The sequence below is a fragment of the Eriocheir sinensis genome, chromosome 43 (assembly GCF_024679095.1).
Source record: "Eriocheir sinensis breed Jianghai 21 chromosome 43, ASM2467909v1, whole genome shotgun sequence".
Lineage (NCBI taxonomy): Eukaryota > Metazoa > Arthropoda > Malacostraca > Decapoda > Varunidae > Eriocheir > Eriocheir sinensis.
Window position 1 is genome coordinate 7,388,039 of NC_066551.1, and position 27,587 is coordinate 7,415,625.

At 43.2% G+C, this 27,587-nt stretch overlaps 1 protein-coding gene across 2 annotated transcripts in view; it reads left to right on the top strand.

The window, feature by feature from the left end:
- Nucleotides 1-27,587, top strand: part of LOC127010418 (uncharacterized) — a 105,699-nt gene that overhangs the window by 53,067 nt on the left and 25,045 nt on the right. For both annotated transcript variants that reach the window (XM_050884483.1, XM_050884482.1), the window contains exons 4-6: nt 2,153-2,232; nt 2,543-2,608; nt 26,364-26,591. In XM_050884483.1, coding sequence (XP_050740440.1) covers nt 2,153-2,232; nt 2,543-2,608; nt 26,364-26,591 — 374 coding nt within the window. The remainder of the gene's footprint in view (nt 1-2,152; nt 2,233-2,542; nt 2,609-26,363; nt 26,592-27,587) is intronic.

Sequence of the window (27,587 nt, forward strand, 5' to 3'; positions counted from 1 at the left end):
GATGGTGGTGGTTGTGGCGAGTATAGTGGGTGATGTAGATGATGATGTTGATGATGGTGGTAATGATGGTGGTGATTGTGGCGAGTATAGTGGGTGATGTAGGTGATGATGTTGGTGGTTGTGGTAATGATGGTGGCGATTGTGGCGAGTATAGTGGGTGATGTAGGTGATGGTGGTGGTTGTGGCGAGTATAGTGGGTGATGTAGATGATGATGTTGATGATGGTGGTGATGATGGTGGTGATTGTGGCGAGTATAGTGGGTGATGTAGATGATGATGTTGGTGATGGTGGTAATGATGGTGGTGATTGTGGCGAGTATAGTGGGTGATGTAGATGATGATGTTGGTGATGGTGGAGATGATGGTGGTGATTGTGGCGAGTATAGTGGGTGATGTAGGTGATGATGTAGGTGATTGTGGTGATGATGGTGGTGATTGTGGAGAGTATAGTGGGTGATGTAGGTGATGATGTTGGTGATTGTGGTGATGATGGTGGAGATTGTGGCGAGTATAGTGGGTGATGTAGGTGATGATGGTGGTGATTGTTATAATGATGGTGGTGATGATGTTGGTGGTTGTGGTAATGATGGTGGTGATTGTTATAATGATGGTGTTGATGTTGGTGGTTGTGGTAATGATGGTGGTGATGATGATTGTTTGTAGTTCGTAATGATTGAATTGATAACTATCCAACATACAGACTTTTCATTTACTTCTCTTTGGGTTGTATATATTCACGCTTTTTTTTTTTTCTTACTCACGGCCTTTACCACAAGCGCTGCCACTGAGTTCTTGCTACACCTCCACCACCATCACCACCACCACTTTGATGAGAATACTCCGTTATATATGTTACTAATCAAGAAGAGAAAACAAAATATTAATTACATTTTTATACTTTTTATCCTTCCTTTCTCCTCCTCCTCCTCCTCCTCCTCCTCTCCTTCCTTTCTCCTCCTCCTGCTCTCCTTCCTTTCTCTTCCTCTTCCTCCTCCTCCTCCTCCTCCTCCTCCTCATCATCATCATCTTCCTTGACCTTGCCCTCGTCCTTACCCACCACCTCATCCTTCTCCTCCTCCTCCTCCTTGATCTTCTTTGTTATTACTTTTGTTTGTTCGACTTATTCCAGTTTTTTTTTATAACTTTGTTTTTGCTATTCCTGCGTTCTTCTTGTTGTTTTTGGCCTGATGACTTCTTGTTCTTCCTGTTCTTGTCCTTATTTTCTGTCCTTTTTCTCTCAATTCTTATCCCTGTTTTCTTATTATTCTTGTTCGTGATCATCATTTTTTTACTCTACCTTCTTTATTTTTGTTATTTTATTCATCAAATTTTTCCTCTTGTACTTCTTGGTCTTCATTTTTTTCATCTTTTTTTTTTTTTGTCCTCCATCTCATCTTCTTCCTCCCCCACTTCTTCGTTATCTTCGTTCTCTTCCTTCCTCGTCCTTGTTCGTCCTCGTTTTTCCTCGTTCTCTTCCATCCTCGTCCTTCCTTCCTCGTCCTCGTCCTTCCTTCCTCGTCCTCGTCCTTGTTCGTCCTCGTTTTTCCTCGTTCTCTTCCATCCTCGTCCTTTTTCTTCCTCGTCCTCGTCCTTTTTCTTCCTCGTCCTCGTCCTTTTTCGTCCTCGTTTTTCCTCGTTCTCTTCCATCCTCGTCCTTTTTCTTCCTCGTCCTCGTCCTTGTTCGTCCTCGTCTTTCCTCGTTCTCTTCCATCCTCGTCCTTTTTCTTCCTCGTCTTTCCTCGTTCTCTTCCATCCTCGTCCTTTTTCTTCCTCGTCTTTCCTCGTTCTCTTCCATCCTCGTCCTTTTTCTTCCTCGTCCTCGTCTTTCCTCGTTCTCTTCCATCATCGTCCTTCTCCTTCCTCGTCCTCGTCCTTGTTCGTCCTCGTCCTTCCTCGTTCTCTTCCATCCTCGTCCTTTTTCTTCCTCGTCCTCGTTCTTGTCCTTCCTTGTTCTCGTCCTTTTTCTTCCTCATCCTCGTTCTTTTTCTTCCTCGTTCTCGTCCCTTTTCTTCCTCGTTCTCGTCCCTTTTCCTCCTCGTCCTTCCTCGTCGATCTCGTCCTTCCTCGTTCTCGTCCTTCCTCGTCCTCGTCCTCGTCCTCTTCCATCCTCGTCGTCGTCCTTCTCATCCGTCTCTCCTCTTCGTCTCGGCAGGTGCATTAATGGCTTGGCGGAGGAGGACGCGTCGTGTGTCTGTCACCCGTGCTGGGGGGGCGTGAGGTGCCAGTCGTATGGTAAGTGGCGGCCTGCACACACACACACACACACACACACACACACACACACACACACACACACACACACACACACACACACACACACACACACACACACACACACACACACACACACACACACACACACACACTTTGGCGTTTTTATCCTCCCGTAAGATTAATGTAAACACGAACTGAAATTGGTCCTTGTCCTGGCGCTGTCACACACACGCACACACACACACACACACGCACACGCACACGCACACGCACACGCACACGCACACGCACACGCACCCTAATCCCCGTCTCCCTTCCCCCCCCACAGAGGACAACTACGCGCCACGCTTCCTGGTCCACGCCGCCACAGCTGTCGTGCCCGAGAATATTACAGGTGAGTAGCGAGCGCTCTTTACCTGGCCGGTGACGCAGGGGAGCAGAGGGGGAGGAGGAATCGGAGGGTGCGGTGTATGAAGGTGCTCTATCAAGTCTCTTATGAGGGAGTGCACCGCTGTGTTGGAACTTTAAGCGACAGGAAATAGCAAGGGTTGGGGATAACTTTGTCCGCACCTGTTCTTACCTGGCTGCTAGGGTCACGTTGGCTCCCCTGATCACCCTCACGTGTCCAGAAGGGAAAGGGAAGGAGGGAGCTTTACAGGCGGGGCTACTTTGAAAGGGCGAGACACGAGGGGAGCCTGAAGTGTGTTATTTCGTGTGTTGTGTTGTCATGGAAGGGGCTTTAGGATTAGGGGATTACGTTTGACATATCTAGTTCCGTTGAAGAGTTTCCAGGAATTGTCCACAGGTACTGAAGTTAACGCGTTTCCTAGAATAATGTACAAAATTTAAAGTTAAGTTAATTTTGTGGTTTGGTGCGTAAGGATGTCGGGTTTTAGAGCATTACATTGAGGATTATCTTATTGTTTGTATAGATGTAAAAAAACAGAAGGGAATGGGAAAGAGGGGGCTCAACAGGCGCGGCTACTTTGCAAGGGTGATATGCAAGGGGAAATGTGCTGTCTGTAGTGTTGTCAGGGCCTTGAGGATTAGGGGATTACGTTTGACACATGTAGTGCCGCTGAGGTGTTTCCAGAAATAGTCCACAAGTACTAAGGTTAAGACGTTTCCTAGATTCGTGTATACAAGTTGAAGTGGTGTGAGTTTTGTGGTTAATGCGTATGAGTGATCGCAAATTTTGGTGTTTAGAGCCATGCATCAGGGATTGGCTTATCGATTGTGTAGATGTAGTGACATTGAATTTATGGAGCAAGGGTGGATTGAGCTGAGGGAGGACCCATAGTGAATGAATGTAGTTAATGGACTTTGAGATTTATTTTGTTAGGTATTGTGTCCCGAACTGTATATTGTATCGGTTAGGGTGTATGGGGATAAATATTTTGAATGTTTGGGGGATGGCGATTGAGAATTTAGTTGCGAGAGGACTTTGAGTATTTAGATGTATATATTTTTTCATCCGTATATTGTTTATAGTATCCAGAAACGGTGCATTGTTTAAAAATTATGATGGATTTAGGTGGGAGATGCCTCTTAGGGCTAGTTTGCATCGGTTTGTAAGCACAGCATATTTCGCATAGGTTAGGTTGAAGGGTTACATATGTTCGGCAGCACTTAGTTGTTTCCTTTGAGTTGTTGTAGTAAGATGGTTATGTTAAAAGTGAACATGTTTGATTAGATAAAGTTGGATTACGATTGGTTTGTTTGGTTTAGGACATGATATGATTGGTTCGGTTAGGCTTGAATAGGACATACCAGTACAGATGGGTTGGATATTGTTAGATTCTTTTTGGGTTAAGCTGGGATAAGTTAAATTTGGTTGAGTTTGGAATAAGTTTCATTGATTTAAGATGGGTTGGGCTGTTTCAGATTAAGGCTAGATTAGGTTAGGGTAAGGTTAGGTTTCGTTTGGGTTGGTTAGGTGTAATTTAGTTAGACTTGATTAGCACAGGAAAGGACACGATGGGTTGGATTTCGTTAGATTCTCGTTAGGTTAGGTTAGGACAAGTTAGATTAGGGTTTATTTGGAGGATTGATTGGTTTAAGTAAGCTTGTCTGTTTTAAAATAGGCTTAGATTAGTTTAAATTGAGTTTAGGTTAGGTTACGTAAGGCTAAGTTTTGTTTGGTTATGTGTATCTTTTTTTGGTTTAAGTTTAGGTTACAGTTTAAGAGTGAGTGTAGATTCAGGCGACAGGAGACTTTGAGTGGAGGTTTCCGTCGTGTTGTTTTAGCAGGCTGCGGGGGAGCAGGACAGAGGGTCGTGGTGTTGGGTCGTGTTTTCTATGTAAATAATAGTCTTGCCTTGTGTCTGCCCCCGCCCCTCGCGTCCCCGCTGCTTCTTTCCTCTGAGCCTGGTGTTTTGTGTTTGCCTTGCTCTGTTTCTTCTTCGCTTTTGGGGGGGGGATGTTGCATAAGTTGTTTGCCTTCTAAGCGGGTAATGATTTCTTTCTCTCTTTTTACTATCTATTTGTCTTTGTACCTGCCTGTCAACTTGTGTGTTTGTCTTTGTCTGTCTTTCTTTTCTTTCTTCTTTCTATTTTTTTCTTTGTCTTTTCGTTCTCTCTACATAAACGCACACGCATACAAGCACTCACACACACAGCACACACAACCCTCTCACTCTCTTTCTTCCTTTGCTGACCCCAAATTTAGGGTTGTTGGCCGTCGGTTGACATTCTGACCCGCCTAAGTCTTTCAATGGACACCTGGGGAAACGCGGGGAAGTGTAAACCAAGATAACATAGTATGCAACATAGCGGTCCTTTGCTCTGCGGGATAAAGGCCTTTCACTCACCGCAGGCTCAAAGGGGCGGGAAGCAGAGAAACGGACCATGGCATTGAGAAAGAAGTGGTAATAGTGAAACGTGGTTGCATTTGACCCTAGAGTTTTATATATACATTATACGTTTACAGTGTTTAGTAAAGGTATGAAATTCGCTCAAGGCTCAAAAACAGTCATTGATATGGAGTGTAACATTGAAAAAGGGATTATGACGTTGAAAAAGGGAATAGAATGTGACGGAAAAAAAGGGACTGTGACGTTGAGAAAGGGAATAGTCTGTGACGTTGAAAAAGTAAATGTGACGTAGAGAAAGGGAATAGATTGTGACGTTTAGAAAGGGAATAGATTATGACGTTGAGAAATGGAATAGACTGTGCCGTTGAGAAAGGGAATTGACTGTGACGTTGAAAAAAGGAATAGACTGCGACGTTGAGAAAGGGAATAGACTGCGACGTTGAAAAAAGGAATAGACTGTGACGTTGAGAAAGGGAATTGACTGTGACGTTGAAAAAGGAATAGACTGTGACGTTATAAAAGGGAGAAAGACTGTGACGTAGTGAAACATGGCTCTCTTTAAACGTAGACTTTTTCATGTCCGCCGTGAAGTGTTTCGTTGATTTACACACGTCAGAATTGCAAGCCGGTATTAGCATTGTTCTTCTTAGCGCATTACGTGGGGCTTTTGTTCGTTATTGCGGAGCGCTGAGGGTAATTTAATTTAAGCAGCGGAGGCAAATAAAGCTGAAAAAATATTCCGTCTGCCTCGACCTGCACGCTCGACTTTGTGTGGTTAATGATGCTTGCAGTGCGGGCGAGCGAGTGAGCAGGACTACGGTGATGGTTACGATGGTGGTGAAGGGGTTGGTGATGAGGGTAATAATTGGATAATATTAAAGAGGTCATAATACTGAGGTAATTAAAAAAAGTAAAGAAATAAAACATGGAACTAAATGAAAGATATAAACAAACAAACACGGTGGTAATAAACATATACACAAAGAAAGGATTTAGTTCGCTAGGACCATCAGTTTAAACACACACACACACACACACACACACACACACACACACACACACACACACACACACACACTCGCGCGCATAAACACGCATAAACGCGTCCTGGGCTGCAAAACACATTACTATTTGCATAAACACACTTCTTGCATGCGGTGGACCCCATGCCTGAATTGTGATGGCGCATTTTATCTTTCGCAATGTGTGTGTGTGTGTGTGTGTGTGTGTGTGTGTGTGTGTGTGTTAACGTACGAGTGTAACGAACTAAATGCATTGTTTGTACATAGGTTCGTTATTTATATTTACATCTATATTTTTTATCAGAATATGTTTTGTTTGTTCCTTTGTTTGTTGTGTTTATGTATTTATTAGATATGCTGCTCTCATTCATTTGGTTTTGTATGTGTCCTTTTTGGTTTATTTTTTCATTACCTTTTTTTTGTTTTTATCCCATCATTATCACCAATATCATCACCATATTTCTGTTCGTTGCCCTATACCTTTTTGTTTTTATCTTATTATTATTATTATTATTATTATTATTATTATTATTATTATTATTATTATTATTATTATTATTATTATTATTATTATTATTATTATCATCATCATTTTGACTAATACGATTGTTACTACTTCCATTAGTGCCATCATCATGGTAGTATTATTAGCAGGTATATTAGCAAATGCACCATCATCATTAATTATAAACTTTTCACTCAGTCCAGCACAGCATACCGCTGCTTTAATACACTATACCTTCCATTATCATAACGGCGACGCATGAGCGAATCACTGCGAGGACACGTTCACACAACCCATTACGCGCACAACAGCGGCGCTAACAGCATAATGAAGCCTTTCCCTGATACACCAAACAACAGGCCATCGATACACTGTTCAATAACAATAGATGGGTCCTTTCAGAATACCAAAAACACGCCGATAATGTTATAACGCAGCGGCCGGCAGAGGCAGCGTTCAGTCCACTAACCATATTTCACTCTTGATGCCTCGTCCAGAATGTGTGTGTATGATATCGGGGCGCGGCGGAGGCTTGTCCTTATGTATGTGCCGCCGTGTGTTATCTTCCCTCTAGTTTATGTGCCGTGTATTAGTGGCGCGGTGCTGTAATATTCATACCCATTGCTGAAGGTAACAGGTATTCAGGTTATTACGGTTACAGGTAAATGCAGTATATATGTTATGGGTATTATTGCAGATTATTTATTATTTATTATTATTATTATTATTGACCTCCCTCCCTATGCTCCATGTAATAAATTTGAAATACCTGAATAAAATTACGCAAATCTCGTTGCTAAAGAGTTAAATCATATAACGGTAATTTAACTTGCATCACTTGAAGGGATTATGTGTGTGTGTGTGTGTGTGTGTGTGTGTGTGTGTGTGTGTGTGTGTGTGTGTGTGTGTGTGTGTGTGTGTGTGTGTGTGTGTGTGTGTTTGTGTGTTTATATGCAAGTGGTTCTAATCGCCTGTCTACCTCTGAAAGCACTCCACCAACCACTTAAGCACTCAACCCCACTAATTCCACCACCACCACCACCACTACTACTGCTTCCCAACACCTACCACCACTATCACTACCATCACTACCACAACCAGAACCATCACTACCATCACCCCTACCACCGCAACCATCATTACCCTCCCTCCACCACTGCTTCCATTCCCCCCCACCACCACCACCCTCAAATTAGTCTCACTCCCAGGTGCGGTGAGCCGGCCGACAGGTAATTCCGCTAACCACATTTTCAGCCTGTTTGCCTCCTCAGGGACGAGCTCAGGTAGATCCCCGTGACTCAGGTGGACGGCGTATATTCCTTGTCTTACCTGCGAGCGAGAGAACACACACACGCACACACCTGAATCCGTAATATTACATGCGTACAGCTCCATCGACAAATTATAATTTCAAAGGTGTCTCTCTCTCTCTCTCTCTCTCTCTCTCTCTCTCTCTCTCTCTCTCTCTCTCTCTCTCTCTCTCTCTGTCAATCCTATCTCTCTATCTATCTACCTGTTTTTTCTCCCTCTCCGTCAGCCTAACCTCACTAACCCCACTAACTCTTCATGCTTTGTTGCCGCCCATACGAGTTTATTATTTTTTTTTTTCCCGGATCATCCCTAAGTAATCTGACCCGGCTCGATGCGTGGAAAGAGAGATTGTCGAAAGGTTGGAATCGTGAGTTCTGCCTGTAAATTGTCCGGCCGTGGCGTTGGTGTGTGTGTGTTTGTGTATGGGTTCGTGTTTGTTATTTTTATTTGTTTGTGTTGCGTCGTATGGTGTAATTCTCTTTCGTTTGCTTACCACGGTTATTTTCTTCTTTTATTTTGTTTCCTCCAGTTTATTCCCACGCTCTACTGGTTCTCCCCTGAAGTGAAAGGAAAAAGAGCAGAGAAGGAAGTATCACACGTCCCGATAGAAGAGGGATTGGACATCGAACTAGAGGGATTGAGAGGAGGATAAGAGGGATGATGAGAGGAAAAAAGGGGAGAGAGAGAGAAAAGCGAAGGAGGAAAGGGGAAGTGAAAAGGGAGAGGAGAAAAGCGAAGGAGGGAAGGGGAAGGGAAAAGGGAGAGGAGAAAAGCGAGGTATGAATGGGGAAGGAAAGATGGAGAGGAAAAAACGAAGGAAGGAAGGGTGGAGATAGAGAGGAGCGGTACAAAAATTAGAAAGAAAGGAACGGGGAGTGTTTGGTTGCTTAGGGAAGGAAAATTAAGGGAGGGAAAACATTTAAGATTGGAAACAAAGAAAATAAGTAAGAAGGATGATGATGAGTGGGAATAAGGCGAGAGCGAGAAAACAAAGGAGGGAAAGAGGAGAATGAGAGGAGATAAAAGGAACTGTACAAAAATTTGAGAGATAAAAGGTTTGTGGGTGTTAGGTTGCACAGAGACGGAAAAAAATAGTGAGTGGAAAGTTAAAAAATGAAAACTAAAAAAAAACAAAAACGCCCTCACATAAGAAAAAGAAGATAGAGAAGATAAAGAAAGCAAAGGGTAGGATGCACAGAAAATGAAAAAAATAAGTAAGTGGAAAATATTAAAAATGGAAACTAAGGGGAAAAAAAGATGCCCTCTCATTTCTCACTCCAGGTAATTCTTTTCCTCTCTCTTATCTCCGTGTCGCGCTAGAACCTGAGCTCTTTATCTCCGCCTGTCGCTCTCCACTTTTTGCCTCCACATCCCCCTCCACTTCCTCCTCCTCCCCCTCCACTTCCTCCTCTTCTTCTTCTTCCTCTTCCTCCTCCTCCTCCTCTATTTATCTTACTCTCACAGAAGGATTTTTCTTTTAAGTCGTTTTCAATGTTTCTCTTCATGTTCGTTGTCCGTTTTCTGTTTTTATTTGGTGGGGCAGAGGATTGGGTTAGTGTGTGTGTGTGTGTGTGTGTGTGTGAATTGCGATTTATGTGCGTTTTTGCTCCCAGTTTTTTTTTGTGTGTGTGTGTTTTGCCAGGTTTTGGATTTTGTATTTCAGTTTGTATTGCGTGCATGTTGTTTGCTTTCGTGTTGCATTTTTCGGTGTTGTTTTGTTAGCCTTTTATACTGGTGTGTGTGTGCGAGCGAGCGAGCGTATGCGTGCTCGTGTGTGTGTTTTTGCGCTCTTTATGTACGTTTGTCATTCTCTCTCTCTCTCTCTCTCTCTCTCTCTCTCTCTCTCTCTCTCTCTCTCTCTCTCTCTCTCTCTCTCTCTCCCCCCCCCCCTGCCACTCAAACGGGAGCCAGACATCTAAGGTGGAACAGATAGACGTGCGTGGTAATGATGGCGGCGGCGGCGGAGGAGGAGGAGGAGGAGGAGGAGGAGGAGGAGGAGGAGGAGGAGGAAAAGGGGAGGACAATCACTGTTAGGGCTTTGAGTGGAATATGATGTATCCTTAGCAAGCGCGCAAGCGTGTTCGTGTGTGTGTGTGTGTGTGTGTGTGTGTGTGTGTGTGTGTGTGTGTGTGTGTGTGTGTGTGTGTGTGTGTGTGTATGTGTGTGTAGGTTGGTTGGGGACTCGCGCTTTTTTTATTTGATTTTCTCTTTTTACAAGTTTGTGTCTGTGTCTCTGCTGCCTTTGTCAGTCAGTTTTTATATCTTTGTCTCCTCGGTTTCTCAGCTGTAGATGGCATTCGGACAAACACAAGCCCCCACACGCGCGCTGGCTCACTCTGTTTATCAATATCTTTATCTCAATTTAGCTCTTATCTTTTGTCTTTTTCTTGTACACAACACACAAAATAAAAAAGTGCAAGAATCTTCATCTAGAAATCTGAAAAGAACTCCTGCTTATGCAATACTCCATTATGTGTGAGGACTCTCTTAGTCATCCATTCCTTCCTCCCTTACGTTCGATTTTCTCTCTCTCTCTCTCTCTCTCTCTCTCTCTCAACTTCTACATTTTTATCCGCCCATGACTTCATCTTTTTCTCAACTCTCTTAATCTTTCCCTCAGTGTCCCAATCCCTCCGTCTCTCTCTCTTTTACTTCACCCTTCCTCCTCCTCCTCCTCCTCCTCCTCCTCCCGGCGCGGCCATTCCTCAGCTGTCTGCGTGGAGTGAGTTCTTTACTGTAATTGGGTTGTGATATTACATTCAGGGAAGTGCCTTTGTCTTTCCTGGCTGCCCACTTTCCCTCGTGTTTTTATCTCTTTATTAATCCTTGAGTGCTTCTGTGTAAAGATTTTTTCTTATATATTTTACTTGGTGTTTCGTTTGAGTGTTTTTGGTTAGGCTTCCCCAGCACTATGTTTTTTGGTGTGTGTGTGTGTGTGTGTGTGTGTGTGTGTGTGTGTGTGTGTGTGTGTGTGTGTGTGTGTGTGTGTGTGTGTGTGTGTGTGTGTGTGTGTGTGTGTGTGTGTGTGTGTGTGTGAGTGTGTGTGTGTTGTTTCTCTGACAAACATTTAACTTATTTTTATTGTATACATATTTTATCTTAGGTGACTGGAAGTATTTTTTTTTGTCCTGGAAGTTTCTCAAGTCTGTTTTTATCTTTCTTTCCTGGTTTGAATTTTCTTTCCTTACGGAGATTTTTGGGTACTTTCTTTTATATTTTTTCACGTTTGACTTTTTTGTATACATACTTTATCTTCGTTGAGTGGAAGTATTTTTTTTTGTCTTGGAAGTTTCTCAAGTCTTGCATTTTTTTTCTTTCTTGGCTTGAATTTTCTTACCTTACCGAGATTTTTTGGTTACCTTCCCTTCTGTTTTTACACTTTTTTGGAGTTTTCTCTGACTTTGTGAATCCGTCGATCTTCGTTAGTGTGATTATTTTGAACGTATTTTTCTGACTGAATCTTTCTTGAAGGTTTGCGTATTCTCGGTTTTTGGGGATAAATGTGTTTGAATTCATCTCGCTCTTGGGGACGAGGAAGAACACGCCTTTTCCCGACTGACTTTTCTCCGTCGCGTTTTACTTCGTTTCATTGTTTAGCATTTCACTCCACGAAGTCTCTTGTTGCCTTTGCCTGATGCAGTTTGCTCATTTATTCCTTCCTCTTTATAGTTCCACATTCTCTCTCTCTCTCTCTCTCTCTCTCTCTCTCTCTCTCTCTCTCTCTCTCTCTCTCTCTCTCTCTCTCTCTCTCTCTCTCTCTCTCTCTCTCTCTCTCTCTCTCTCTCTCTCTCTCTCATTCTTTCTTTCTTTCTGTTTTCTTTCTTTGTTTCTCTTTCTATCAATCTATATCTATCTATCTATCTATCTTTTTTTTGTCTTTTTCGTTCCCTTTCTTTCTTTTTCCTTTTTTCTTTTTTTTCTTTTTCTTGTCTTTCTTCTCTCTATCTTATTCGTTCGCCGCTAAGTGTGTTCTCCCTTTTCCTTTGTTACTCTTTCCTTCATCTCCTTCCTTCCTCTTTCTCGCTCTTTCTTCCCTCCACATCTTTCGTTCCTGTCCTCACGCTCTTTCTCTTCCTTTTTCCTTCAGCGGCAGAAGCAACACATTTTTCAAGGCGACGTGTAGCGTGAACATGACTGCCATTTGGTGTTATTATCCGTCATTACCTTCATGTTGCGTCATTAGAACTTCCATGTCGTGAGTTAATATTATTGCGTCTGATTATAGTAAGGAGGAACAGCAGCAGCGGCAGGCGACTCTCCCGTGCTGTAAGATATGTTTTGTTGTTTGTTTTGTTTGTTTTTACCTGCACTTTGTTTTCTTTTCTTTTTTTTCTTTTCTTACAATCGTGTGCGTTTCTGTTTTCTTTTCTTGTTTTGAGGTTTCTTTAATTAATGTGTTTTCTTCTTATCTTTTTAGTTAATTTTCTAACTCATTTTTCAACGTTAGTTATTTATTTTCTCTTTGCTCTTGTTTTGATATTTTTCACTTTCTAACTCCTATGTCAACTTTTTATTTTCCCTTTTCCTTTTCTATCTCCTTTTTTAACGATATTTTCTATTTTATTTTTACTCTTGTTTAATTATTTTACTTTTCTAACTTATTTTCAACGTTTTTTCTATTTTCTTTTTACTCCTATTTTCATATTTTTCTTTAACTTTTTTTCAACGTCTTTCTAATTTTCTTCTCACTCCTGTCTTAATGTTTTTTTCCAAAGTGTTCCTTATCTTCGTTTCTTCGTTCTCCTTCTTTTCTCCCTTCTATTCGGCCTGGCTTCTCCCTGGTGTTATTCGCCTAAGTCTTTCTCTCCCTCCTCGTATGCGCCCTTTTCTGTCTTCCCTGTTTGCCTCCTTTCTTCTTCCCCTAAGTCGTTCTCTCCCTCCTCGTTTGCGCCCTTCTCTGCCTTCCCTGCTTGCCTTCTCCCTTCTGTTATATGCCTCTTCCTTTCCTCCCCTTTCCTCCATGTCGTTCGCTTCTGTTTTGTTTCCATTTTCCGCTTCCCTTTGTGCCGTCTCTCTCCTTCACCCCTCTCGTTCCCTTTCCTTTCTCCTTTCCTTTAGTTTCCTTTTACTCCAACTCCCTTAGTCCTAACCTTTATCTTTTTGTAATTATATATACGTATTTTCTATTTAGCTTAATTCTTCCTTCGAGCTTTTCCTTTCTCCATTTCCTCTGCCCTTCCCCTTCCCTCTCACTATATTTCAAATTTTAATCTATTCTTTGTTCACATTTACGCCTCCTTCGTGTCTCTCTCCCCTCTCCCTGTGCCCGCCCAGCCAGCGACAATTTCCGCAGACACATTAAATATATTCCGTTGTTTTGTTTATTAATCGCTCCATCAGAGCTATAACGCGGGGGGGAAGGGGCGGAGTCAGGTGCGGGGCAGGTGTGATGGGGAGGGTGGAGGGTTGTGTGAAATTAATCGTAGCACTGAATTTATTATTGACATTTCCTAACCGCTTACGGCTATCCATCATTTAACGGCTACCATTAGTAATATTACTGTACTACTACTACTACTATTACTACTACTACTACTACTACTACTGTCCCATATGACCTGTACTCAATCTAAACCTTGGGCAAGGGATGGCATAGTTGTCAGCGTGTGGACTTGGTGATTCTGGAGACTTGGGTTCGAGTGCCGCTGGAAACAAGTGATAAATTGAAAACATCGCCAAGTGGCCAAACACAACCCACATGCTGTTCAGAGGTCCGTTAATCAACCCTATTTTGAGTGACCTCGATCGAATGGAGTACCCAGTGACACCTCGAGTTCAGTAAGGAGTCGTATCGGACAAAGTCGTATGTCACGGCTCCCACTGTAAATAAATTCGCCCGCACCACCAAGAGGATAGGCCCACCTTGATTTATTTGTTCTTCCTTCCTCCTTTCTATTCGGCTTGGCTCCTATAATTCTTTCCCCTTCTGTCTCTCTCCGGGGTATGACCACAGGTGTTGCGCCGACTAAACGAAACTTTCCAAACTTTCGGCTTGGCTTTTCCCTACTCTTTTTCCGTAGGTCTTTCTCTCCCTCCTCGTATATGCGCCCCTCTCTCCATTCCTTGCCTGCCTCCGTTCTTCTGTTATGTGCCTGTTCCATTCCTCCCCTTCCCTCCTTGTCGTCGGCTTCTGTCGTGTTTCCTTTTTCAAATAATCCTAACGGTGCGAAGAGCCTCAAAATGATAAACGAATAAAGAACAGAACAAAATGTGCGTCGATCAGTCAGTGCGCCTTGGGATCACCTGAACGGGGCGTAGTCACTTCTCCTACAAACCTACAATAATTGTAGTACTGCCACATATCCTACACATAGGTAGTCATATCTCCTACACAAAAACAAGTCTCCAGCTTATTTCCTACACAAAAAATGAGTTCCCTACAGGGCACATCTACAAATTTAGATTTTTCGAGTAGTGACATATTTCCTACAGAGATACAGCACATCTCCTACACACAATAATCTGTTCTGTCACATTTCCTACACTGTGTAGGCGCACCCCCCTAGTGGGGCGCCTCTGTACTCAGTACACTCCTGACGACCTTGACCAGTCAACAAGTGCTTAGCTTGTTATACGTCATATTAGTGAAAATAAAAAGTTCCATAAGTTTTAGTGAAAAATAAAAAGTGCCATTTTAATTAACATATAATATTTGTAGGAGATATGACAGTATAACTGTAGGAGTTATGACGGATGCGCCATACTGCCGCAGCTCCTAGACTTAGGCAGTCATATTTCCTACACAAAAACAAGTGTCAAGCACATTTCCTACACCTACTGTGTGTAGGAGATATGCTGTATCTCTGTAGGAAATATGTCACTACTTTAAAAAGGGCTAAATTTGTAGGAGATGTGTCCTGTAGGAAATGTGGCGCAGCCCCACCTGAACACGGGTTGCCTTGCACGGTGTATTCTCCCTCCGTGCCTGGGTCCGGGTTGTCGCGTGGTGCACAGGCCACCACAGGGACAGTGACGAGCACTGGAGGCGTGTTTCACTTGATTTTATGCCTGTCAGCTTTATTCAGGTGTATGCCTCACACCTGTATCAAATTTGAACTTTTGTAAGGCCGGTATTTTTCAGTCTATTCCATTAAGTGAGTAATATGGAGGTGGTGATGGTAATTGCAGAAGTAGTGTCGTGCCGGACAATTTACAGGCAAAACTCACGATTCTAACCTTTCGACAATCTCTTTTTCCACGCACCGAGCCGCGTCAGATTACTTAGGGATGATCCGGGAAAAAAATAATAAACTCGTATGGGCGGCAACAAAGCATGAAGAGTTAGTGGGGTTATTGCTCGCGCACGTACACACCGAATTATGGAGCCGTATTTCTCCTTGATGAGGGATTTCATAACCCTGTAAAACATCATTCAAAGCTCTCTGTCTGCTGTGCCTGCCTGTCTGTCTGCCTGTCTCTGTCCAAGCACTTTTTATTAAACACAATGCGAGGGAAGAGCTTTCGGAGCATAAATACTACACATTGAAGTGCGCCAACAAAGACTCGTAGCATTGCAGAACGTATTCCTGCAGTTTATGGAGACGTAAATCCCGTTCCCACGCGAAACCACAGCCTCCTTAGAAAGACATGAAAATGATGAGACTAGTAGTAGTAGTAGTAGTAGTAGTAGTAGTAGTAGTAGTAGTAGTAGTAGTAGCAGTGGTCGTTGTAGTAGTAGTTGTAGTAGTAATAGTAACAACAATAATTACTACTACTACTACTACTACTACTACTACTACTACTACTAATGACAATAGTCTTAATAGAAGTAACATCAGCAGTAACAAAAGAGGAAAGAGATATCTCCGATTGTTGTGGCCATTCAAACTTTAATCTCCGTCATGGGGAGGCAAACAGCGCCATCAAAACAAACACGTGAAAGGAAATAAACGAAAAAGTGGTGAAGGCAGCGTCGTTTTCACACTCAAAAAGAACAAGTTATAGAGTCGTCGGTGTATTATTCAACAGGCCATTCACACACTCAAATGTAAAGTGTATTGGACCGGCACAGAGAGAGAGAGAGAGAGAGAGAGAGAGAGGGAGAGGGGGAGAGAGGGAGTGTGTGTGGGTGGGTGGGTGGGTGAGTGAGTGAGTGGGACAGACAAAAAGTGTGAGACAGACAGAGTGAGAGTGACAGAGACAGATAGACAGAGTGAGAGAGACAGACATTCAGAGTGAGAGTGAGACAGACAGACAGACAGAGAGAGAGAGAGATGAAGCGGCCGATGTGATTGCTGTGTATTCATCACGTCTAACTGAGTGCATTCCATGTGGATTGAAAAAGAATGAGTAAACAAACAACTTCTAAATGGGCAAGTAAACAGTGAGTGTGTGTGTGTGTGTGTGTGTGTGTGTGTGTGTGTGTGTGTGTGTGTGTGTGTGTGTGTGTGTGTGTGTGTGTGTTGCATTTTTTATTAAGAGACATCAACAGGCACACAGACTTCGATACACAAACAGAGAGACGGAAGCAATATAAATAGAGTAAGAAAACAAATAATAAACGAAGGAATGTAAGGTGAAATATGATATCTACCTGGCGCTTATCTGTCCACCAATTAGATCACGTCCCCCTTCTTTTGCCTGTCGCTCATTCCCCGGCTCAGGTGACCGCCGAGGCTCGCTATTGGCTGCCCATTACTTCTAAAGCCTCTCCGATTGGTCCACAGGCGGTTTGGTTGTGGTTGTTGTTTAGTGTTTTTTTGCGTCCATCTTCTGTAGTATTGTTATTATTATTATTATTATTATTATTATTATTATTATTATTATTATTATTATTATTATTATTATTATTATTATTATTATTATTATTATTATTATTATTATTATTATTATATTTCTGAGTGAAAAATGTAAAGTGCGAGTCCATTACAGATCCCTACTTTATTTTTTTTTACTTTTTTTAATTCAGATTTTAATTTAGTCATTTTTTTCATGCTCATTACGAAACACCACTTTTTTCTCGCTCTTCATCTTTTTCTCTTTTTTTTTCTTTTTTTTTCTCTTCGCTTTTTCTCTTTTCTTCTTCCTCGTTCTTTTTTTCCCTTTTTCTCGATTCTTTTTCTCGTCTTTTTCTCTTTCTCTTTGTTTTCTTTTTTTTCTTTTTACGAAACACCACCTTTTTTTCTCGTTCTTCTTTTTGTTCACATTTTCATTTTCCGCAGTTTTTCCATGCTCATTGCCAAGCACCACCCACCACAACCACCACAACCACAACCACCACCTACCACCACCAACAACAACAACTACCAGCACCAGCAACTCCACCTTCTCTGACTTTACCTCCACCACAACCACCACTAGCCCCTTACTTTCACCTCCACAACAATTCGTACCAACAACCACCTCCACCTCATCCAGCAACGCCTCATACACCACAACCACAAGTACCACCATTACCATCATCACCACCATAACCACCACCACCACCACCTCTACCATCTCTTACTTCCTCTGCCTTCATCACCATCACAACCACAACCACCACCACCAACAACAACAACAACTCCACCACCACCACCACAAACAGTCACCATTATCTTGATTTCAGCTTCCAGTAAAGTTTTCATTTCATCATTTCGTCGTTTATTTTTCACGTCAGTTTTTTTCTTTTTCAGACGGTCGTTAAAAATGATCTATGTTTTTCTAGGCTCTCTCACCCCTCGCTTTTTTTCCCGTTTCATCCGCGTGTAATTTCATGTTGTTTTCGTCTTTGTTTTTATCTCTTTATTTTTACAAACTTCCATATATGTTTTTTCTTTTATCAGCGTGTGTGCAAAATATATATAAGTTTGGCGTCATTGATAATATATTCGCATCACTTTTTCGTAGTTTTCTTCTTTATTGCGTTTCGGAGTCTAACAAAATATTATCCCAATGTAATGTATGAAATTTTACACACGAAGCAAAACATTAAACTCTTACAACTTTTCAGCTATGTTTTCAGTTTCAGAAGTTTCTCTTTCATTCATTCTCTCTCTCTCTCTCTCTCTCTCTCTCTCTCTCTCTCTCTCTCTCTCTCTCTCTCTCTCTCTCTCTCTCTCTCTCTCTCTCTCTCTCTCTCTCTCTCTCTCTCTCTCTCTCTCTCTCTCTCTCTCTCTCTCTCTCTCTCTCTCTCTCTCTCTCTCTCTCTCTCTCTCTCTCTCTCTCTCTCTCTCTCTCTCTCTCTCTCTCTCTCTCTCTCTCTCTCTCTCTCTCTCTCTTTATCTTAAATTCTAACTCACACACACACACACACACACACACACACACACACACACACACACACACACACAGACACAGACACACACTTTTCTCACTTATTCAAACCAGGAAGTCGAATGTGCGTAGTCCTATTCCGAGCGTAAAAAAAAGCAAGAAAAAAAGATGAAAAACGAAGGACCGTCAAAAAGGTTTCAGTTCGCGTGCCTTCCAAAGCCCTTCCCGCAAAGCATCATTTTCGGTGTGATCAAAAAGCATTTAATTCCTTCGCTGAAAAATGTGGAGCGAAAGGCGCGGAATTCTCAGAGGGGAGGGTATGGCAATATTTGCTTAATCGATTTACGCCAAACTCAAAGGGAATACTTGAGTAGCGGAGGAAGGGGGGAGGGGAGGCGTGCGTGACTGCGTGTGTGCGTGCGTGTGTGTCAGTATGTGGGGTGGGTAGTGTGTGTGTGGGTGGGTGTGAGAGTGCGAGTGAGAGAAAAAGTGTGTGTGTTTGTTTTCATATACTTAGTGTACGTATACTTATTCACTGTTGTTGTGGTCAATAAAATATCTGAATCTGTGTGTGCGTGTGCGTGTGTGTGCGTGTGCGTGTGCGTGCCTGCCTGAGCGTGTATGTGTAGGGTAAACGCATTCACTGGGAGTCTCGCCCAACGGGTAATCTGGCACGAAATTAATATTTAATTTGCTGTGCTTGAATTAATCTTAATGAATACGTTTGATCGAAAAATCCGTGGAAAATAGCGCTCTAATGTTAAAGTAATGATAATTATATTGCCGAACACTTTTTTCTAATGCTGATAGTTATAGCTTCCCTTTTGATAATGTTACTGATGATATAGGTGCTGCTACTGCCACTGTTACGTACTTATGCAACGAAGAGTATATGTGAAAAATGAGGCCGATGATGAATTAGTTGATTTGGAGGAAATGAAAACGGAAGTGAAAGGGATTGAATGAAAGAGCAAGCGTATGAGAGAGAGCAAGAGAAGAGGGAGAATAGATAGATAGATAGATAGATAGAGAGATAGAGAGAGAGATAGAGAGATACGACGTTAGAGTAGAGGAATAATGAGTAAGAGAGAACGAGGTGGCATAGAGGCGGATCTGATTGAGACGAAGAGAGACTTACATCCCATTCCTCTTATTAACGATGTCCTTAAACTTAGGGGAAACGGACTGAAGGAAAGTAAGAGCAAGGGAGAGAGAGAACGAGACACGGAGAAAGTGAAATGTGACGTTAGAGGAAAGGAATGATGAAGATGACTTAAGAGAGAGCAAGACGGCGTAGAGGCGGAACTGATGGGAACCGAAAAAAAAGACCTATTTCCCATTCCCACTACTGGTGATGGCTTCCAACTTTCACCGCCATTACCATCACAGTTACCTCGTTAAGAACTTGGGTCGCACAAGTTACACCAACCCTACGTGAAAGAAGCCTCTAATTACATGGTACTAAAAGTTTCTGTCATCTGCCGTCATTTTCCCAGCTTCTCATCGCCGAAGCAGAGGACATTTCCAAGTGTGATAGGTTGATGTGTAAGGATTTCCAGGCGAAGGGTATTGGAAATCTCACGGGATAGAGGGTATCAGGACACCTCTCCTCCCGAAATTGACCTCTCCTTCGGCCACCTCTATGGATTCTTTTTTGGAGCAGCGAGTAGCGGGTTTTTTTTTATTATTGTTTACTTTTTTGTGCCCTTGAGCTCCTTTGTTGTAAAAAAAATGTTAAACTCATACTTATCCTTGGGTGCTCTGGGCGTGTAAAGTTCATAATGTTTGTCCCTTTAGAGATAACCTGATTCTAACTAGTGCTATTGTGGAAGACCTGTGATACCTGAGGAGAACATAGAATCATAAACAAAAATGTGAAGAGGTCGCAAATACTCTTTCACTCCACGCATGCCACGCAAACTTGTATTACGACTGAAGACTTGTGATACCTCCGGACAGCATATGGAAAAGTGTAGACACCGGCTATTCTTCTCCACCCCACTCGTGCTCCATAAACTAGTGCTGACTGAAGACTTACGATACCTGAAGTCAGTACTGAATTGATGGAGATGGGGAAAAGGAGAAAGTGAAAATTGGGAAAGGAAAACGTGAAGACAGAGGAAAGGGAAAGTGAAGATGGGCGGTAGAAAGTGAGGATGAGGAGGGGAAAGTGAAGATGGGGAGGGGAAAGTGAAGATGGGGAGGGGAAAGTGAAGATGGGGAGGGGAAAGTGAAGATGGGGAGGGGAAAATGAGGATGGGGAGGGGAAAGTGAGGATGGGGAGGGGAAAGTGAGGATGGGGAGGGGAAAGTGAGGATGGGGAGGGGAAAGTGAGGATGGGGAGGGGAAAGTGAGGATGGGGAGGGGAAAGTGAAGATGGGGAGGGGAAAGAGGAGGTGGGAAAATGGAGAAAGTGAAAATTGGGAAAGGAGAAAGTGAAGACAGGGGAAAGGGAAAGTGAAGATCGGCAGAAAAAAGTGAGGATGGGGAGAGGAAAGTGAGGATGGGGAGAGGAAAGTGAGGATGGGGAGAGGAAAGTGAAGATGAGGAGGGCAAAGATGCAAGGAGGCCGACCATCTCTCTCCACCCTGCCGTTCTTTCTCATCTCAAAAATGAATGATGATTGAAAACTATTCCATTCAGAGGAAAGTGAAGATGAGGAGGGCAAAGATGCAAGGAGCCCGTGCTTCACAAACTAGTGCAATGGTAGAAGGCTTATTATTATACCTGGGAACAGCACTTAATCATAGGCAAAGGTGTGGAGTGCCAGACAACCCGTTTTCACTTCGCCCTTGATCCACAAATTAGTGATATTATGGAAGGCTTTTAATACTTGAGGACAACAAATACCGGAGACAAAGGTGTGGAGTGGCAGACAACCCGTTTTCACTCTGCCCTTGATCCACAAATTAGTGATATTATGGAAGGCTTTTAATACTTGAGGACAACAAATACCGGAGACAAAGGTGTGGAGTGGCAGACAACCCGTTTTCACTTCGCCCTTGATTCACAAATTAGTGATATTATGGAAGGCTTTTAATGCTTGAGGACCTCACAGACCGGAGACAAAGGTGTGATGAGGCAGGCAATTCTTTTCCACTCCGCCCGTGATCCACAAACTCGTGATATAGTGAAAAACTTATAATAAATGAGAACTACAAAGATCAGAGACATGGGTGAGGAGACCGACTAGGCGACTATCCCTCTTCGCTCTGTCCGTGCTCCACAAACTCATGCAATGATGGAAGACTTGCAATACCTAATACCAACTTATTTTTTACAGTTAAGGAAGCAGCTCAAGGGAAAAAAAAGAGGAAAAACCCTGCTAACACTGCCCCCCCAAAATCGTGTATAGATGAGTGGCCAATAGAGAGGTCAATATAGGTAATAGGATAGCAAAATACAGGTTTACAGACATTATTATGAAGTACAGATGAGAGGATTAGAGGCAAGAGCGTGTGGAGGCGCCTGATCCCTTTCCACCTCGTCTGTTGCTATTTTTCTCTCCTCGCCTTGACGTTCAACAGAGCCTCACTGACATTAATTGCAGGTGTGCTTCTAAGTCTGATTACCTTAATAGTCGAACCTGTCGGGCCAAAGGTGCAGCCACTCAGGTGAAATACAAACAGCCGTGAATGCAGGGTCGTTAGCTGTAATTACGAGAAAGTGGAGTGATTCGATTTAAATTGCTTCAGGTCGCGATAAAAAGAGTAATTAATCATTTGCTTTGGAGCGATTGAGTATCATCTAAATTACAGTTCCTTCCCCCGGTGAGTCCTGATGAAGAAGATTTGGTGAGAAAAGAGGGAAAAAGAGTTAGATAAGAGGAGGGATGGAGAAAAGTATAATATAGGGGAGAAGTGAATTAGAGAAAACGGGAAAGAAAAAGATGATTAAGGAGGAAGATAAGAGAGAGAGATTCTGATAAAGAGAAATTTGTGGAGAGAAGAGGGAAAAGGAGTTACAGAAGAGGGATAGAGGAATGGATAATATAGGGGAAGAAGAAAAAGGAGGAAAGAAAAGACGGTTAAGGATGAAAGGAAGAAAGAGAGAATCCTAAAGACTAAAGGAGAGACGATTAAGGAGGAAGGGAAGAGAGAGATAGAGAGTCCTGATGAAGAAAATTTGGTGAAGTGAAAGAGAAAAGGAAATAGAAAGGATGGATGACGAAAAGAATAGTATGAGTAAAGAAGAACACCAGAAAGAAGAGACTATTAATGTGGAAGAGAAGAGAGGATGAGAAAATTTGTGGAGAAAAGAGGGAAATGGGAGTTAGAGAAAAGAGATGGAGAAAAGAGAAATATATGAGAAAGGAAAAACATAGGAAAGAAAAAGCGATTAAGGCGGAATGGAAGAGAGTATAAAGTTCAAATATACTATAAAAGAAAAACGAAAGAAAAGAAAGTCTACAAAAAATGGCGGTCGAGAAGGAAAAAAGAAAAAGATAAAAGATGATAATAAGGGAAAGAGACGAGAGTGAGTGAAGAGGAGGAGGAGGAGGAGGAAGAAGAAGAAGAAGAAGAGGAGGAAGAGGAGCAAGAGGGGATCATGGGGCTGGTTGTAAAGCGAAGATAAGTGGAGGAAATATAGGAGCTTGGAGATAAAAGAAGAGGGGAAGTTGGTGGAGGAAGGGGAGAGGGGGAGGGGAAGAGGAGGGAAATTGAAGAGAGGAGGAAGGGGAGGGAGATATTATGGAGGAGTAGGGGGGGTGAGGGAGGGAGGGAAAAGATCAAAGCTCGTGTTGTTTTCTTTCTAATGAAGCACGGGAGGTTAGCTGTTTGAAAAGGAGAGGGAGGGAGGGAGGAGGAAGAGGAGGAGGGGAGGAAGGGGAGGAGGAAGAGGGGGAAGATAAAATGAAAGAAAGCGAAGGAAAAAAAGTGTTTCATATTTTGGCATTTTCCTTTTTGGTGAATTTTTTTTCTTTTTTCTTTATACTCTTCTATTATCTTTCTCTCTATATATCTGTCTGTCTGTTGTCTCTGTCTGCCTGTCTGTTATCTCTCTCTCTCTCTCTCTCTCTCTCTCTCTCTCTCTCTCTCTCTCTCTCTCTCTCTCTCTCTCTCTCTCTCTCTCTCTCTCTCTCTCTCTCTCTCTCTCTCTCTCTCTCCTAGTTTATGAACAATTTTTTTTCCATCTATTTCCACGTGTTCCATTTTCCACGTGGATTCCTCGGCCATTGTCTCTTCATGACGCCTTATAATACTCCAGCTCCCCCCCCCCCTCCCCCTTGCCTTCTCCACCCATCTCCCTTCCATTCCCCTCCCCTCCCCCTTCCCCCACCTCCCCTCTTCTCCTTCCCACACTTCTCCCTCCCTTTCCCCTCACCTCCCCTTTTCTCCTTCCCACACCTTCCCCTCTCCTTTCCCCTCCCCTGCACCTTACCCTCCCCCTTCCCTTCCCCACCTGCAGCTTCCCATTCTCTTCCTCACCACCTTCTCCTAAACCACTCCCCATCTTTCCTTTTCCTCATCTCTACCTTCCCCTTCCTCAGTATACTCTTTCCCCTTTCCCAATATTCACTTTCTCTTTCACCAATCTCCACTTTCCCCTCCCCATTTTCACGTTCTCCTCCCCATCCTCACTTTCTCCTGCCTATCATCACTTTCCCTTTCCTTTGTCGGCACTTTCTCTTTTCCCAATTTTCACTTTCTCCTGCCCATCTTCACTTTCCCCTCCCCATCTTCACTTTCCCCTCCCCATCTTCACTTTCTCCTGCCCATCTTCACTTTCCCTTTCCTCTCTCTTCACTTTCTCCTTTCCCAATTTTCACTTTCTCCTTTGCCCCATTTCCACTTTCCCCCTTCTATCTCGTCACATTCCCCTCACAGCTGTCCCTTCCCCTTCCCTTCCTTCCCACTTTCTAAACCCCTCCCAACTTTCCCTTTCCTCCCTCTCCACCTTTTCCATTTTATCGTTATCTGTGTCCTTTTCATTTCCCCTTTTTCACACTCACTAATTTCCCTCATCCCCCTTTTCAGTCTTCCCCTTTTCCCTCCCTCCCCATCTTCCCCTTTCTCCTCTTCGTCTTTACCTGTCCTGCCATTTCCCCTTTTCACTCTCCAATTTCCCTCATCCCCCTTTTCAGTCTTCCCCTTTTCCCTCCCTCCCCATCTTCCCCTTTCTCCTCTTCATCTTCCCTCTACCTTTCCTTCTTGCAATTTCCCTTTTCAACCTCTTAATTTTTCTCCTTTCCCTTTTCCAGTCTTTCCATTTCCCCCCCCCCCTCCACACCTTCCCATTTCTTCATCTTTTCCATCTTTCCCTCGCTTTTCCTTCTGCAATTTCCCCTTTTCACCGTCTCCAATTTTCTCCTTTCCCTTTTTCAGTCTTTCCATTCCCCCTCCTTCCCACCTTCCCATTTCATCATCGTTTCCATCTCTCCCTCACTTATTCTTCTGTAATTTCCCCTTTTCATCCACTTCAATTTGCCCCTTTCTCTTTTTCAATCTTTTCCTTTTCCACCCTCCCCACTTTCCCTCTCTTCCTCCTTTCCATCTTCCCTTTACCTACCCTTCTACACTTTCCTCACCCTCTCGAATTTCTCCCTTCTCCTTTTCCAGCCTTCCCCCTTTCACTTTCTCCCCACCTTCCCCTTCCTTCCAACTCCTACCCATCTTTCTACACTTCCCTCGTCATCCAATCCTATTTCCTCCTTCCCTTCCTCCATCTTCATCCCTTTACCTCCTCTCCCTCCATATCTCTCTTCAACTTCCCATTTTCACGTTCCCCTTTCCACTTCTCTCCACTTTCCTCTTCTCTTTCCCCTTCACTTCTTCATGTTTCCCCTCTTTCCCCTCCCCCTCCCCCTCCCCACAGATTTACCTCCCCTTCTCCCGCAAATCCCTGTAGTTCTTCATAATCCCCCGCCCCTCCCCAGTATTTACGTCCAAGTTGCCTCTTTTGCCTCCCCTCCGCCACCCCTTCTCCCCTCACTCACTCCCCTCTTTCTTAACTCACTGTTCCCCTCACTCTCCCTTCACTTTCCCCTCGGTCAACTTTCACTCATCTCTTCCTCTCCCTTTCCTCCCCCTCGGTTGTATGTCATCTCTCTCCGTTTCCCTCCCCCATTCTCTCTCTCTCTCTCTCTCTCTCTCTCTCTCTCTCTCTCTCTCTCTCTCTCTCTCTCTCTCTCTCTCTCTCTCTCTCTCTCTCTCTCTCTCTCTCTCTCTCTCTCTCTCTCTCTCTCCCCCCAATTTCACCCCTGCCATCAATATCCGTCTCTCTACTCTTTTTAATTCCACACCTGAACCACCTACTCACTCACTCACTCTTTATGACACACGTCCCGTCTCATCGTCCCGCCCATTAGATTTTTCTGCTACTCATTATGCGTCGTTTTCCTTTTCCTCTTATTCTTTCCTTCCTGCCCTTGTAATCAATCATCGTTTTTTTTCTCATTTCTGCGCCATTGCGTCTCTCCTTTCCATACTATTACTGTTTCTGCTGCTTGTGCTCCTGCTGGTGCTACTGTTGTTACGACGACTACCATTACAACCAGCACTCCTTTACTAATACAAATACTGCAACTGGTTCAACAACATTTATATTACCACAAATACTGCTGCTATTACTATTGCCGTATTACTACTACTACCGCTACTACTACTACATCACTTCTCACCGCTGACACCTCTGCTACCCATGCCCCACACACCCAATACCTCATCCTCAACCTCGCATCACCAGTCTACACCAGGGTTGAAAAAAAAAATATTTAAGAAAAATAGATTCTGATAACTTAATTTTTCTATTTAAATCGACTTTTTTTTACCCTATGGATCACAGTACTGCCCCTAATTGTAGAGATGAAAAAGCTTAAATACATCTGCATCTTAGGTATATATTTATAAAAAAAACTACAAAGAATAACTTTTCTGGTACAGGTAACTTAAATAAATCTTGTTTTCTCTAATCATAAAATTGTAAAAAAAAAACATTATTGTAATGAACAAACTCTTTTCACCCTGTATCAAATAATTTTGAAACTTTTATTTAATCTAAATACCTCTGAACAACTAAATCATTACAGAGGCGTGGAGTACAATCCTTTTAATTTGAAAAAATCCATGATTTACATCCCTAATAATGAAACCACCATCCAACATTTTGTAGCTGTATATTCCTTTCACTGGAATAAGAAATTTATGTGCCTTTAATAAAAAAAGAATCACCGTAATTTGAATCATGATTATTTTACTCTAATTGAAATAGGTTAGAATCAGATGAGTTAAATCATTTGATTAAATCAAAATAAGCCTTCCCTCCACCCTGCATAAACTACACCCAGCCCTCCATTCCCCGCAGGGTCAGTGTACCGGGCCTGGGCCACGGACGGGGACCTGGGCCTCACCTGTCCCGTGGGCCTGGGACACATCACCAGGTGTCCGTGCGCGGCCGTCACCTACCAGCTGTTCGCGGCACCCGGTGACCACCGCTTCGCCCTGCACCACACCACCGGCGTACTCTCCAGGAACATCAGCGGGGCGCCGCTCCTGCCCGGCCAGTCCTACACCTACAAACTGATGGTGCAAAGTGAGTAGCGAACTTCCCAACCCTAGTAACCCAACTCAGCTTAACCTATCACAACCAGACTCACCACCACCTCACCTAACCTATCCCAGCCTAATCCAAGCTAGCATGACCAAAGCTGATGGCAGTGAGTGAGTAGAGCGTCAGCGTTGTTTATGGATGTGATTGCTTTCCTTTTTTTTTAGCTTTATATTCGTGATGCACTCGTACTAACCAATGGCGCTGAGAGGGTCGAATTTTTGTGCTCAGTTCTGCTTGTATTTGATCAGTGTACATTTTTTTGTTAGCTCGACACTCTTGACCTACAAACCCAGATTAATAATGTAAAAAGAATTAGACATCAGCGCTTTTCTTTTGTTTGGATGTGATTTTTTGCTTTCATGTGCGTGATATGCTGGGCATCTTTTTCTCGTGCTGCTTGCTTCATTCAGTCCTTTATCGTTGACTGATTAATAGTTCTTGCCTTTGCAATTCTTCTAAGGCGGATTTGTTTTATATAAGTATTTCATCTGTTGTATTTTATCGTCGTAACCCAATTCGATTTTACGTCTTCTAATCTTCCTTTCGATATATACAACCTAAATATACCTAGTCATCTTTCTTCTTTTTCTTCTTCTCCTCCTCCTCCTCCTTGACACCAACACAAACACCGAAGCTCAGTGAAATATATTGCTGTGTATCTAATTAGAATCTCGACTTGGTAGTTATGCCTCTCTCTCTCTCTCTCTCTCTCTCTCTCTCTCTCTCTCTCTCTCTCTCTCTCTCTCTCTCTCTCTCTCTCTCTCTCTCTCTCTCTCTCTCTCTCTCTCTCTCTCTCTCTCTCTCTCTCTCTCTCTCTCTCTCTCTCTCTCTCTCTCTCTCTCTCTCTCTCTCTCTCTCGCTCTCGTCACCCTCCGCACCCAAGTCTATACACACATTATTTTTAGCTTAGTAACGCCTCCTCACGTTCTGCCTGCTTCTTCCTGCTCCTTCTGCTGCTCGTGTCTGCCTGCTCTGCCC